Genomic DNA, 15449 nt, shown 5'->3' with positions numbered 1-15449 from the left:
ATTTTCCGGCAATCCATGTTTTTACAGAATCTCTGGATCAAAACACAGGCGAAAAAGAAGCAGAAACAAGCGATAGAAGCATAAACATGATGCACATCAATATGAAATGCTGTTTTACTTGTGATGTATTTCAGTGTAAAAAAAATAATATTTTATGACAGAAGAATTTAGGGTGGGGCTTGATGTTATGCATTTTTTTTTTTTGTTTAATACAACAATTGATTATTAATTGTTCTATTGATTTTTTTATTTAATGTGATTTATTTTTAAAGTAATCTAGCCCCGGTTTCACAGACAAGGCTTAAGCCTAGTCCTAGACTAAAGTGCATGTTTGAGCTGTTTGAACTGAAAGCAACTTGTACCATCTTAAAATATGTCAGTGCCATTGTTTTGTCTCAAGATGCACACCTGTAATGTTTTTTTTTCTAGGGCATGTTTATAAAAGCTACTTAAATGTCCTAATTGAAGTAAGGCCTAATCCTGGCTGAATCTAAGCCCTGTCCAGGCCTTAAGGTATTAAACTGGGGAAAATTAGTGTTTTAAAACTTTTGCCTGGTAGTATGTTAAAGGTGCCATCAAACGTTTTTTTTTTTTTTTTTTACAAGATGTAATATAAGTCTAAGGTGTCCCCTGAATGTGTCTGTGAAGTTTCAGCTCAAAATACCCTATAGATTTTTTTAAAATAATTTTTTAACTGCCCATTTTGGGGCATCATTAACTATGCACCGATTCATGCTGCTGGCCCTTTAATTGCTCGCGCTCTCCGCGCTCTCCACCCCTCCAGAGCTCTCGACTCAATCGTTGCATGAACAAAGTTTACACAGCTAAATAACCCTCAAAATGGATCTTTACAAAGTGTTCGTCATGGAGCATGTCTAATCGCATAAGTATGGTATTTATTTGGATGTTTACATTTGATTCTGAATGAGTTTGATAGTGCTCCGTGGCTAACGGCTAATGCTACACTGTTGGAGAGATTTATAAAGAATGAAGTTGTGTTTATGAATTATACAGACTGCAAGTGTTTAAAAATGAAAATAGTGACGGCTCTTGTCTCCGTGAATACAGTAATAAACGATGGTAACTTTAACCACATTTAACAGTACATTAGCAACATGCTAACGAAACATTTAGAAAGACAATTTACAAATATCACTAAAAATATCATGATATCATGGATCATGACAGTTATTATCACTCCATCTGCCATTTTTCGCTATTGTCCTTGCTTGCTTACCTAGTCTGATGATTCGGCTGTGCACAGATCTAGACGTTAATACTGGCTGCCCTTGTCTAATGCCTTTCATAATGTTGGGAACATGGGCTGGCATATGCAAATATTGAGGGCGTACACCCCAACTGTTATGTAACAGTCAGTGTTATGTTGAGATTCGCCTGTTCTTCGGAGGTCTTTTAAACAAATGAGATTTATATAAGAAGGAGGAAACAATGATGTTTGAGACTCACTGTATGTCATTTCCATGTACTGAACTCTTGTTATTCAACTATGCCAAGGTAAATTAAATTTTCAATTTGATGGCACCTTTAAAAAAACTAAGTTGGCAAAACTCAAAAAATTTGAGGCAATCACTTACACAAATTTTTAAGTTAAGAAATTCAAAGTTTAAGCAAGCATAACTGGCAGATTTTTTTATTTGGTACTAGTACATTTTAATTGCTCTTAACTTGAAATATTTTAGTAAGCTAACTCCATTCCAGTTTAAGGGTCCGTTCACATATCACGTCTAAAACGTGTGGAAAGCACGGCCGTGCCGCTTTCTCCTCCTTTCCAAAGCACTTGCAATCCCGTGGCATCTGTCGTTGCTATGCAACCATGAACTGCGCTCTCCATGACGACGAGGAAGTTTCATCAAAGGATAAATTGATTTCTAGCCTTTGCATTATCTTTACTATTAGATATATTTATGAAGATGAGATATAAAAACAGCTATGAGCTATGATCAGCTGTTCAGCTGAGTTTTCGATGTTTTGTTATGGAAAGGCCGAAGCTGATCAGTTGGTTCTTGTCACATGACCTGCGATGCGCTTGCGGCGTTCTGAAAAGTTGAGAATTTTTCTTCTCGATGCGCCTGGAAAAAGCACCGTATGTGCGTCGCGACCGCGTTTTTATTATGAGTGAGCCTGCCGCGCAGCTACATTTGAAATAAGGAATTTGAGCGTGCAAAAGACGCAATATGTGAACGGCCCCAAATGCATTTAACTACATTTCATTCAAAACGATCATGTAATATCAACGTATACTAATATTTTTAGTAGTGGAAGCTTTAACTAGCTAACTCTAGCTAAAACTAGCTAATAACAAACTAGCATAGCATAGCAATTACTGAATGAGTACTGCAATATAGAACATTCAACATATCTGTTCTCAAACTAAACTCATGCTCCACTTGTCACCATGATGCTTAACCAACCATAAAACCCAACATATCAGAAAATCTTCTAAATTAGCATAGCTAAACATTAAACACTACTAAATATCCCACTTAACATTAATCTTGCACAAAATAAACATTACATAACACTTAATTATACCATTTACTCTCCCTTTCGATTGTCACGGCGAAGCATGCTGGGAAATTGAAATCCCAGCCAAGTTTCAGTTCAATTTAAGTTTGTCTAAATTAAAAGAAACCAGTTCATAAAATTCAAAACAATTAAACTAATACAATTATTTAAAATGTGTCAGTTTTGTGAACTCAAAAAAGAGAAAGTTCTATATACTCATAAAAGTTAATTTGATTGAACTAATTTGTTTAATTTAAGGTTACCCTACTCAAACCAGTTATTTATTTTGAGCATTAGGGTTTACAGTGTATTCTATCAAATAAAAACAAACTTTTAAGTTAGAAAGCAATTGAACATCTAGCACAACATGATAAATTCCTAGTCACCTGTAGAATGTGTAAACTGTAGAAATTGTCTTTAGGAATGAGCACTCTTGATCCGGACTATACGGCATATAAAGAGATGTGAGAAATTCTCTACACAAGCAAGCTCCAGCCATCTTATTTTAGTTTTCACCTCCTTTTCTCAGAGCTTTAAACTGCAGCACAGCCAAAGGGAGGAACAATCTCAGAATTATATATAGAGAGATGTTCCAAAAACTTTTTATTTTTTTGGAGCGAGATGAACTCAAAGACTGAAAGCTTTGAAGAAGTGTTGGACTGGGATTTATGCACTGATCCAGGGGAAAGCACTAGATTTTGGATGTGGATGGTACTCTACAGGGGAGCAACTGCTACAGTAGGTTTCAGTCTCCCTATGTAGACTATATGACCATGTTCAGAAAGGACTGGGCGATAAAATTATAATGATAACTATTGCAATATAATTTTCCATAATAAGATTATAACAAAAGTTTGATAAATGTTGAATATAATGTTCATGCGCTATGCAAATAATGCTGCCCATGCGTGTTGCAGACCGTCGCGATGGTGCCAATAACTGATAAGTTCTGCTATTTCTGTTGCGTACTGCATGAGAAACATTAAACAGCAAATGCGCCAAAAGCATGCCACACGGACCATTTATCAGCTCAGCATAAAACACACCGCTGATTTACAGCGAATGCATTTCCTCGCTGACCATCTCAATCATGCAACCACAAAACAGCACTGTGAGATCCATTGAAAAGTGTTCCAAATCAGTGCAGAGTTCTTCCATACAAAACACAAATTAAATGCCTCATGATTTAAACTACTTTAAAGCCAGTTGAAACAGTGCTGACATTCTCAACAACACTGACGTGGAAAGCGGGAGAAACATTGGGCCACAATGATACAGTTAGAAGGCTTTTCAATCCAACATTTACCATGATTTACTGTACATGATTAACTGAAACCATGGGATTGTGGAAGAAATGTGGGATATTCATTTCATTTCAGCAGTTTTTGTGCATTTGTATTATACTAAATGTCTTTAGGCTACTTTCTTCATAACAAATATAAACATAAACATTGGTTACTTTTTACTATGGTAATGAGGTGCAATGTGTGGTTTTACCTATGGTTAACATGATCCAAAACTATGGAAGACCAAATTTTACCCAATAATATTTGACCTTGTAAAATGTGCTTGTTGCAATTTTTCATGTCACTGTGTTAATGAACATAAATTTACATTCTGTCATCAAAAAGATCTTCATTTGTCTTCCGAAGATGAACAAAAGTCTTACGGGTGTGGAACGACATGAGGGTGAGTAATTAATGACAAAATTTCATTTTGGGGTGAACTAACCCTTTAAAAGAAATGATTCTGGTACCTATAGGGAAGTTTAGTGGAGTTGTTTTAATGACACTCCCAAGACTTGTTATTATAAGTTTCCATACACTGAGATAAAACTGTGAGATTAAAGATCCTTTTTGTTTTGCTCAGAATTACGTACTATATTTTGACTGTTATGGAACATATGGTTAAATCATGCAAACAAGACTGAATTGTTGGGTATACAAATAAGATTGTTGACTAGAATCAAATTAGTTCACACTGAGCCTTAAAATCATGCTAACCCACGAATGTTAAAGGGGTACTTCACCCTTGGAAAGATGAATGTGTATTTAAAATTGGTCATTTATGTAGTAGAAATGTGAAATTATTTTTGAATTTGGAGCTTTCTAGACTGAGAAAAGGCAGAAAATGTATTTTTGACTAATGTGGATGAAAGACAACAACTCCCAGAATGCACTTGTTTTGCTGCCCTTGCGAGGCCACACCCAAACCACGCCTATCGGTTACAGGCGGCATTACCAGGAAAATTCAAACAACTAGGCTTGCTTTGTTACATATTAATTCTATAAATCGTGAGTTAGTTCATACATTTACAGCGAAATGGTGCTAAATTGCTCTGTACCTGGATGTACACCCAAAACCAGGAAAGGACAAGTAAGTTTCCATCATTTTCCGATTAAGTTAAAGATTTGGAGCGATGTAAACAGTGGCTGCGGGCCATCAAACACCCGAAGTTTGGAGATGACACCGTTATAGAAAACCTAAAAAACCGCAGAATATGTAGTCTCCATTTCAAGCACGAGGACTACGAACCAAATATCCTTGCAATGAAGAGAACCATTCTGAAGGACACCGCGATACCATCAATATTCACTTTCCCAGAGGACGAACAGCCTGGGCCATCTGGTACTAAGCGTATTCGCCTAGAGGTAAGACTCGCTGATACTAGACTCTATTTCTGATAACACAGTAGCCTATATGTAGTGTTGTAGGTAGCAGTAAAACTGCAAACTTAGCAAAGTAACGTTAGATAGACAATTACATATAAGATGCATATAAGTTGACTGTTATCAAAGTAAAGCCACTGTTCTGTAAAACTGAGTTAGTCTATTTATCTATTTATGCTAACGTTACCACAAAAGCCTGTTGCTGTATTGGTTGAGATGACTGCAGAGACCGATAAATTTGCGAGATGAACCACTGATGTAGTGCAGACTATAACAAAATAATGTTAATTACGGTAAGCTTAAAAATATAATTGACACCCACTTTTGATAAAATCTTTGATTTATGTCCGTGAGTAACTTCAAACGCGCATATGTATGGGCGTGGTGAAAAAATGCGGAACTACCTGCTATTACTGGCTGTAAAAAAGCTGGCCAAAAAAGCCTCCGATGACGCAAAATGACGATTTTTGCGTCATCGGAGGCTTTTTTACAGAATAAAAATGCATACATCTCTCATCTCGGGCTGATATGAAGGGGGGAAAGCTAGTGGTATTCTACTAATACAAAGCTTAATGCTACATCCTGAAGTATCCCTTTAACATATGATCCAACTGAATGACGAACAACAGTCAAATAGTGCCCTTTACATGAAAAGTAACCCTCAGTTGTTGAGATTTGATTCTACTTGACTATGGAAGTTCTTGGACCCAATTGAAGCTCTTACAACCTCAACATTAATGAGCAAGAAAATCTAATAAAGTACAAAAAGTACCACTGTGCCAACAACAAATCTTTTGCAAGCTAATGTAAATAGAATTGAATCTATTACACAAATTCTACAGTGTAAATCTCAGCATCACTCCTAATGACCTGTGGTGGTAAGGGAGCTTGCACCCAACGAGCCTTCCCATAATTCTGATAGTTTCTGTGTTTGTGATTTCCCTCAGGCAAGCAATGATGCACAGCTCACCTCATACTGACAAGCCTGACAGAGCTAAATAAAGGGGTGGAGATAACTGAAAAACCTTAGAGCAAACATATCAGAGACCTTAAAATCTTAACCATGTCTGACATGCTCCTCTGAATTACTTATTTAGAGAAGCACTCAGAGGTACATCAGCTAAAGATTGATTAGAGTTCAAATGAGAGCTTCAAACATGTCTGCAACAAGGTGCCTTTGAAAAGTACAATGATTCGAAGTGTGGCAAGTTTTATTCACAAAAAAAAATGAAGCTAAATGTATGGGGTTACTGTTAGAGTGAATCTAAACAATCAGACCATTCTTAGATGAGGGAAAATTTGTGTAATTCACCAGATTGCATCGATAAATAAACAAGCAAGCTCTATCTCTAATAAATAATTCCACTGAATGCCTCAAGACCATTTTCCTTTTATCTTCCATCAATAAAGACATAAAACTGGCAGGATGTGAAAAACATCCTTGTGAATTATGGTTCATGTACAAGCTTTTTATGATAAATCTAGAGAACAATATATGAATATGTTTGTATGGAAAAATCGATGCCAATTCTGTCAGTTCAAAACAAAAAAGAGCACAATGTTCAACAAAATTAGAGTATACATTAGAGTATACATTAAAGAGAAAAGAATCAGACATCAAACAAGATCTAACAATGGTTTCCTTTTTCTCTTTGAAGCAGAATCATTTCCATGTTTTCAGAATATAAATTAATGTAGAAACAAATACAACAGAGGCCCTGTCCCAAATGGCACACTTCATATGCACTTTCAGTCTTGTGGACTTACAATGGCTGCCATGTGTCTGTGCACGTGTCCATTAATTCCATGAGACCGTATTTGTCATTTTAGGTTTCAGAAGGGTGTTCACGAGCACCCCATTTGCGGTCGATAGGCACTCTCGATGCGCACTTTTGCCAAGCCCGCACTGAAACGAGCTCCACAGCAGACTTCTTCCCGACAGTCAAAGCGGTGTTACGTCACCAAAGTGTGGACTCATAAGAAGGCCGCAAGTGTTTAGGGTGCCATTTGGGACAGGGCCAGAGTTGCTTTTAAACTTCATCTTTTGACAGCAAAGCACACGTTTCTCTGGGCTTCAAATCAGAGGTCTATATAGTGACTATAATAATCCTGTTGCTCACAATATCAGTTCCACTATCTGTAGTTCTTGATAAGTCTACTAATTCTGCAGTCATTCCTCAATTTTTATACTCGTCTTTTGTCAAGGGCACCTGATTGCATATCTTTTACAAAGTAGTCCTTAAGTACCACCATGGGACACAGGTAGACAGATAGATCAGTGGGGTTTCACTTTCTTTTGTACTCTTTGTCCTTGCTATGGGGTAATCTATGGGGCAGCTTCTGCTAATATTATCAGAACTGTGTTACAGGGAATGAAAAAAGTATGGAAAAGTTTGATAGATTGAAGGATAGAGAGATGCATAAAGACAATGAAAGAATGATATATAGTACAACAATTGATTTACTGATTGACTGACTGATTGATTGACTGATTGATTGATCGATCAATCGATAGAATGATCGATAAATAGATAGATGTGTTTAAACAATTAATATGAATTTCAGAGAACAGATACATCAAAAAGAAACTTCTGCACATGTACACGTATGTCGTCTCCCTTCTGTCGTCTCCTCTAAAGCTTTCCCTCTGTCCTTCCTCTTCATTTTCCTGCAGCCTGTTCTTTTTTTTTTCTTACTCAGTCCCTCCACTTATAGCCTCAGGTGAAAGCTATGGTACTTCAAAGAGCCTTTTACTGGGAAAAGGAGATCAAAAGAGGTGAGGCAAGCAGTGAGAGGACAGATATAGAAGAGATGAGGAATGAAGAGAGGACAGAATGAGAAAGAGAAGGGAGAGAGCTCATATGGTTTGTGATGAGGAGGGCTCACTCTAACTAGCAGGACAGAGCGGTAATAATGGCAGAGCACATGATCACAGCGGCACACCGAGTTTCATTCTGAGAGTTTCATACAGGCTCAGAGGACACGGCGAATCACAGGAGCCTGTTTAAATTCTCCTGATCTGAACAAGCGTAGCACAGCTTACACTGAGATCACATAACAAATGCAAATGTGTACACACCACATCCACAATGAAGAAGGGGGAATGAACAAGGTAGGAATAGAGAAAGTGTGAAAAAATGTGTTCACTTCAGCTACTTTTGATTTTAAAACATATGCTACAACCTTGCATAGCCTTATTGCTGAATAACAATAAAGACGCTATTTTAAAATCCCTATCATGTAAATACACAAACCAGACGTACATAAGAGATTTACATTAGAAGCAATTGCCCAATCATACTAGATAAGAATTATATAACTATCACAGTGGGTTAAAACATTAGTCTATGCATTATATAATGAGGTTTCGAGGTAATTAAAAAGCTATGTCACAAGACTCTGAGAATCATTTTAGAGGTAGCAGCTCCAAGTACTTAGTCAATCATGTAGTTGGGATGCAAGATGAATGCCTGCACAGATGGTCAAACTCTCTTATGCAGAGCTGTGTGCTCGCATGTCAAACATTTCTCTGAGAACACAGCAAATACATTGGAATAAGGACAGAGAACAGTAAGACAAAAATAACCACACAAAACATGTCTAAGTGGCAGGGGCCATGCTAACCCACTTGTCCGAGGCTTTGATTAGTTTTCTGCTGTCATCACAAACTACCCTGTCAGACTCCTATGAGAATGTAACCAGGCAAAAGTGATTTCCTAAACCCCAAACTTTTAAACTGTGAAATTAGTTTCAAACTATGTGAAATTTGTTTCAGAGTTCATAAAAGTTATTCTTCCATTTTTCACAGAAACTAAACATTATTTATCAATATTGGCTCTGGAAATGATGCACTTGGTCCCATATGTAATTATTTCAATCAGAAAGGTACTTATGAGCTTCCCCTTTGTGCTAGTGATGCTCTCTCAAAACAACCTTTTATCTAAAAGGTTATCTAACAGTTTATGCAGCATTACAACACAAAAGTGTGAACAAAGACAGAAATCACATTTGGGACAGGGTCATAGTCATAATGATGGTATCAGCACCAACCTTATGTTCTGGCTTTGTAGGTAATCCGGGTCAGTAGCGTTCAGCATGGCCACAAAGCTCCCTACGGGAATATTCTCTCTCCTGATGACAACCAGAGGATCTGGGAAGAACACCGGCCCTTCATTCACATCCATAACTGTAATGTAAACTGTCGCTGTAGAGCTGTGGCCGTACACAACGTCAGGAACCAGAGGGTCTTCGTTTTCTACTTTTATCAGTAGTGTGTGAAACATTGCACTTTCATAGTCCAGAGGCTGCGAAAGACAAAAGACAAATAGAATTATGTAAGAGTGATCAAATAACCAGGATGTACTGTAAGTATACCAAGCAAATGACTTTTTATTACATTACTCTTCAATTAGTACATGCTTTCTTCTACAAAGCAACTTGCAGCACATCTTTACAACATGAGCAAGAGCAGGGCATCCAGTCCAGTTTCTGGAGGGTCACTTTCCAGCAGAGTTAAGCTCCAAAACTCCTGGCTGTAAGTTTCTAGTAATCCAGAAGAGCTTAAACAGCTGTGTTTTAGTGGGTAGCACTGTCACCTCACAGCAAAAAGGTCCCAGGTTCGAGTCTGAGCCAGGAGTCCTTTCTGTGTGGAGTTTGCATGTTCTCCCTGTGTCTGCATGGGTTTCTCACTCTGGTTTCCTCCACAATCCAAAAACATGCAGTATAGGCAAATTGGAAAGAATCACCAAGAGTTGGATACGACTGGAATGGTTAATGAGAATATGGTGTGTTTTATTTGAGTTGGAGCTAAACTCTACTCTATCCTGCCACTATCCTGAGTTTAGCTGAAACCCTAATTAAACCCAGTAGACCTAGCTAATCAAGGTCCTCAAGATTAGAAACCCACAGGCAAGTGTGTTAAGGCAGGTTGGAGCTAAGCTCTGCAGGACATTGACCCTCCAGGAGCAGGCACATCCCTTCTCTACAGGAAGGTGGCCCTTTAGGAGATTGGGCAGCCCTCTCGTAAAACTACAACTTTATCTCTGCAGTTAAGTTGTTACATTAAGTGACCTACTTTAGTGGCTCATGAACGTCTACTTCTTTTCAGATTCATCACTTTTGGATAAGTGGGTGAAATTCTGGGTGACCTATGATTTGCTAACCTAAACTTTAAAGGTTCAAGCCTATAAGGGGACCTTCATAAGTTTTCACCATTACAAGGCAATCAAGTAACTGAACCAAACACATTGACTGAAATTGAAATCACACACCTTTACCACTGACAGCATCCCTTCATTGTTGTCCAGGTTGGTCTGTATCTCAAAGTTCTGGTTGGGATCTCCATTGATGATGGAGTAAATGGCTCTCCAGGCTCCGGTGGCTGGGTCATCTCTGTCGTCCACAGTCAGGTTCACTACCACCCCAGTTGATCCCTCATTCACAGATGCCTGGAACTACAGCACAGATTGCTTGATCGGTCAAATGTTTCAAACCAGGAAACTGTATTAAACCAACACTTCGGCATTTGATATCACATGTACATTGACACATTATTTGAATTTGCAGTTTGTAATCAAAAGACCCTTTTCACATTTCCGGGTTTCTCAGAAGTCGTCATAGTTGGGTAAAATTCTATAGCGGTGAATGAGAGCATACATTAAATATATTTTTTGTGTTTCCATTTGCTCAAATAGCAAAAGAAAAACTCCACAACAGTGTTTGCACATCTTTCAAAAAGAGGAAAAAAATAGATAGCTATTGATAATGGCAGTTAGAAGAGAGAAAGATGTAATTTTTACCTTCACTCCCATAGCCGCTGTATTAGAAACACCCTCACAGCAACGTTAACTAGTTTTTTGTAATTTGATGCAAAGGTATAATATAATACTTAGTATAGTGTTAAAAATGTACATACATTTAAAAAAAAAATGAAAATATAAAAAACGTTGCAGGATTTAAGATATTGATGACCGTTAAAACGCGTCATCACAGTCTGTGAAAAGGGTCTATATTTATAATTCGCTTTCCGATCTCTTAAAGCAATAAGACCGAATGCACAGTGGAGGAGTTGCTGGCTGTGGAAATGAATGCTTTGACTAGATCTCTATAATTGTGCCTCTTATGTTTACAGATATTAACACAGCCAGGGGGACAGGGTCTATTGTTTTCGGCTAACCATGCACCACCTTGAGTAATAAAAGAAGTGATCAACCTACGGCTGCATCAATTCCTTACTTCCTTGTTTGGTACATGCAGAATCTCTGCCTTACATTCACCTCTCCTCCTATCCTTCTTTCTGTTTCTCTGTCAAAGATAAGGCTTAAGCTAAGCCTGTATGAAACAGTTCTTGTCCTGTTTTTGTCACTGGATGAAAGCCACTCTATTCAGAGTGTCGGAAATCTCCATAGTCCTTGCTCAATCCGGCCCAATGTCACAGGCCTGTTTGGGGAGATGAAGTGTTCCTAGAAGGACCAGATGAGCTCTGGTCCCCATCAGCTCTGCTATCATTTCTGTTTAGTGACTTGTGAAGTGAGCACCCCTTCTATACCTCAGGGATGTGCTCCCTTTATAAGAGCTGTCCAGTGGGGAGGGTGTAGGGGGCCAGATGCGAAGGTCATCAGCGTCCTGAAGAGGGTGCTGCTGGATCTGGGTGGCAGGATGAATTAGAGAAGTTTGGAAAGCGAAGCTCAGCGGTTTAAACCTCTGTGGGACTGAAGTGCCACTAAGCCCTCTCTTTAACTTAATGCTTATTGCTATTGAGTTAGGAGCCACATTTGTGAACCATCCAAGATTAACAGTGAAGAAAACCATTAATGTCATGGAGGCACATCTACATTGACAAACATTCACGCTTAGTTTTTTCACTTGCCATCTGTCTCTCGATACGCACGTGTGTGCTCACACACACACAGGTTTTCATGTTTTATGGGGCCTTTCCATAATGATTTTTATACTATAAAAACTGTATATTCTATCCTCTAACCCTAAACCTATTCCTAAACCTTCCTATCAGAGAAAACTTTCTGCATTATTACATTTTCAGAAAAAACATTACATAGTATGATTTATAGAATGATTTGTTTTCTTGGCCTTTTATTGTTTTCTGTTTTCAATTATATTCAAATAAACTATACAATAGGCACTTTTTACATGTAAAGTGCGATCTTAAAGCCTAGAACCACATTGAAAATGTTCTTATCTTTTATATAAACATGGAAATAAACAAAGTTGTAGGATGTAGTAAAAAAAAGTATTTATAAAAAAGTAGTATTTATTAAAACATTTTTGTAAACATGGAAATAAATGTGTATTTAGAAACATTTACGTGCCAACTGATAACCGCGGGCCCTATCATACACTCGGCACAATGCGGCGCCAGGTGTGACGCAAGTGTTTTTTTTTTGCTAATTTCGGCCCGACGCGGTTATCATTTTCACGTCCTGCGCCACGTTGATTAAATAGAAAATGCTGTTGCACCCATTTGTGTGACCATGGGCTTGCTGGTCTGAAAATGACGTGTTCAGGTGCATTGTTAGCGTGTTACTATTTTGAGGAAACTGAAATAAACTGTGCCATTGACCAAAGAGAACAGGGACAACCCTTTTAGACCATGCGCCGGGTGCGCTCACCATTTTTCCCATCCTTAAACTAGCAAAAGTGGATTTGGACACACCCTAAGTGCACCTGCGCTGTGCGCTTTAGACCATGCACTTAGATCATTAAAATAGGGTCCTGTGTGAAAGTGTGAAAAGGTACTGCTACCAGAATCAGCTGTAGACACATCAGGTAGTAGATGCAAGCAATGACTTTCAGCCTCAGTCTCACCTGAAAATATAGATTTTTCATTTGTAAAGGCCCATCTCTCAAGAAGAATTCTTTAATAGTAAAAAGAAAGAACCCAGTGATTTTGTTCCTTACAAGAGAAAGAGAGAGAGAAAACACTCCTGGAGTCAGCCTTACATATAAGCCATGGTTCATCCTTTCCTGAAAATAGATCTCCATTTCATTGTTTCATTTCTGAAACACAGACCCGGCTCACCGTGTCCTTAAAACCTATGTGTGCCTCAAAGAAGACGAGATTGTATCTGTCTGCTGAAGGCCATCGAGCGATTACATCACTTACATATTACTTCAGCTCCAATGAGAGCCTTGTGTCTACAGCGAGCCCTGCAGGTGTATCACTGTCAAAATCACAGCGGCGGGAGATACTCTCCCGCTATCATCCAAGATTTTATCATGTGTGGAATAAACAATTAAACAAACATTGTCACAAATGTTTATAAAGGGACACGAATGCATCCGCACAGCCTCACGCTGTGCATCTTCACACCGCTGACCGGTCGTGTTTCATTTAATCATCTGGGGCAGTGAAGCGGTCAGATGGATGTATTCAATCTTTGTTGGCTGCTGATACCCTGGCCCTGCCATACCACTGATAAGACCCCAATCCCTCCGAGTTCACAAAGCAACCAGCAGTGTGACAAACAGAGAAGTTATCAACCCGAGGCTAGACCCCAAAACTGAGAGGACGGGGTGGGTTTGTGTGTGTGAGGTAGATGTCACCTAGTTAAAGCCCTCCAGCAACAGAACACAGGGCAAGTGAGAAGGAGAGAGAATGTGGCCGGAGCGAGATAAATCACTTCCTACAGAGCTACCGGTGCGGCAACACCCGGAAGCCAAGAATGACTGGGATTATTTGGCATTCCATTCATTATCAGTAATGTAGCACAGTGTGAAGGCATCATTGGAGATTCGTTTTGAGCCGTGCTACTGCTTTAGTAACAAATAGCTCAGAAAATTCGCACCTGATACTGTAACTCCCCCTTCATCTTGACATCTGTTTGAGGAATCAAATCAACATTCATGACCTTTCGAAAAACTCTGCTTGACTTACAAGTCTCAAATTGCACATCTCAAAGCAGGAATGTGAGGAAAAAAGCCGCATACTGTTTTCACAGCTTAACGAGATTCTAGAAAATAACAGTTTCTACGTGCAGCCAAACTGGGAACGCTTTCGAGGTGAAAGGCACTCCAGAAGGCTTCAGAGAAAAAGAGTCATGTGAAGGGTCTCTCCTGATGTGCCTGTGTATGACAATACAGGTGCTTTTTATGCCACAGGAAACTTTTTTCTTCACAGCCTCTCAGAGTGACAGACTGAGGTGTTCCACAGTCTGACGGCCCTTCATCAGGAGCCAGCGGCCCCGACGGTGTCAGTTATTCCATTAGAACTTACAGTAACACTTTATAATAACTAAAATAGGGCCATCCAGATTTTTAGTTATGATTGTAAGGGAAGGTCTGAAGAATGGATTTAAAAATATGGATTTAAAATGTTTTAAAGGGATGTCAATACATTGCACTGTAAACCTGCCATATTTCTTTCTTAACCAGAGAAAATATATGTGGTATAATGAATAGAGTAGACATAATTTAATTAAGCATATTGCACTAGCTGAGAGACTTAAATCCTGCTTATGGAGATTTTCATTTCTTCAGAGTTTAGATCCAACTCTAATCAAACACACCTGAACCTGTTAATCAATGTCTTGGGCTCACTTGGAAATTATAGACAGGTGTGTGAGAGCAGTGATGGAACTAAATGCTAAACTAAATGCCAAACCCACAAAATGAAGTGTTGCATCCTAATTTGTTTTCTTCTGCCATGCACTATAAGTATGCACGTTGCTGGTGATGGGAAAGTACAAACGATTTTAAAATACAGTACAGCAGTACTGTGGCTAATCCGTACTAATCCTTCATAAACCACCATATTTTGGCATATAAGCTTAGAATCTAAGATTTTAAATTCATTTATAGTACACCATCCAGGCACCTTAAGCATATATTTTATAATTTTGGATGCTATAATTCTAATTTTGAATACAATTAATCATGGATAGTATGCAAACTGGAATGAAGCCTAAGTGCATCCCTTATGACAGATTTGCAAGTAGACATTTTTACATACAGATAACAGACTTGTCTGTATGTCTGGCATCTTGCTATCTAGCAAATTCTATAACTGACACATTACTTCATCCTTAAGGACACTTTCAGTTTGAAGATGTCATGACGATAAATATATCACTGCATCCCCTGAGATGTAATGAGAATCCCGGACTGTTCACAAACTGCCTTACACAGCTGATTTTATTTATGAGGACATGTGACATAGTTGTACATCTCTGTAGTCCATTAATTACCAGCTGGACTTCACAGGACAGATGGGGGCTCATAAAAGTATCTTGAAGTTAT

At 38.5% G+C, this 15449-nt stretch overlaps 1 protein-coding gene across 3 annotated transcripts in view; it reads right to left on the bottom strand.

Annotated features, from left to right (window-relative positions):
• The window catches only part of cdh13 (cadherin 13, H-cadherin (heart)), a 421886-nt gene that overhangs the window by 57468 nt on the left and 348969 nt on the right, over window positions 1-15449 (bottom strand). For all 3 annotated transcript variants that reach the window (XM_048168174.1, XM_048168172.1, XM_048168175.1), the window contains 2 exons: window positions 10466-10648; window positions 9246-9499 (listed from right to left, as the gene is read on the bottom strand). In XM_048168174.1, coding sequence (XP_048024131.1) covers window positions 9246-9499; window positions 10466-10648 — 437 coding nt within the window. The remainder of the gene's footprint in view (window positions 1-9245; window positions 9500-10465; window positions 10649-15449) is intronic.

The sequence above is a fragment of the Megalobrama amblycephala genome, linkage group LG19, assembly GCF_018812025.1.
Source record: "Megalobrama amblycephala isolate DHTTF-2021 linkage group LG19, ASM1881202v1, whole genome shotgun sequence".
Taxonomy (NCBI): Eukaryota; Metazoa; Chordata; class Actinopteri; order Cypriniformes; family Xenocyprididae; genus Megalobrama; species Megalobrama amblycephala.
The sequence above is the reverse complement of the archived record's forward strand: the minus strand, read 5'-3'. Positions and strand labels throughout refer to the sequence as shown.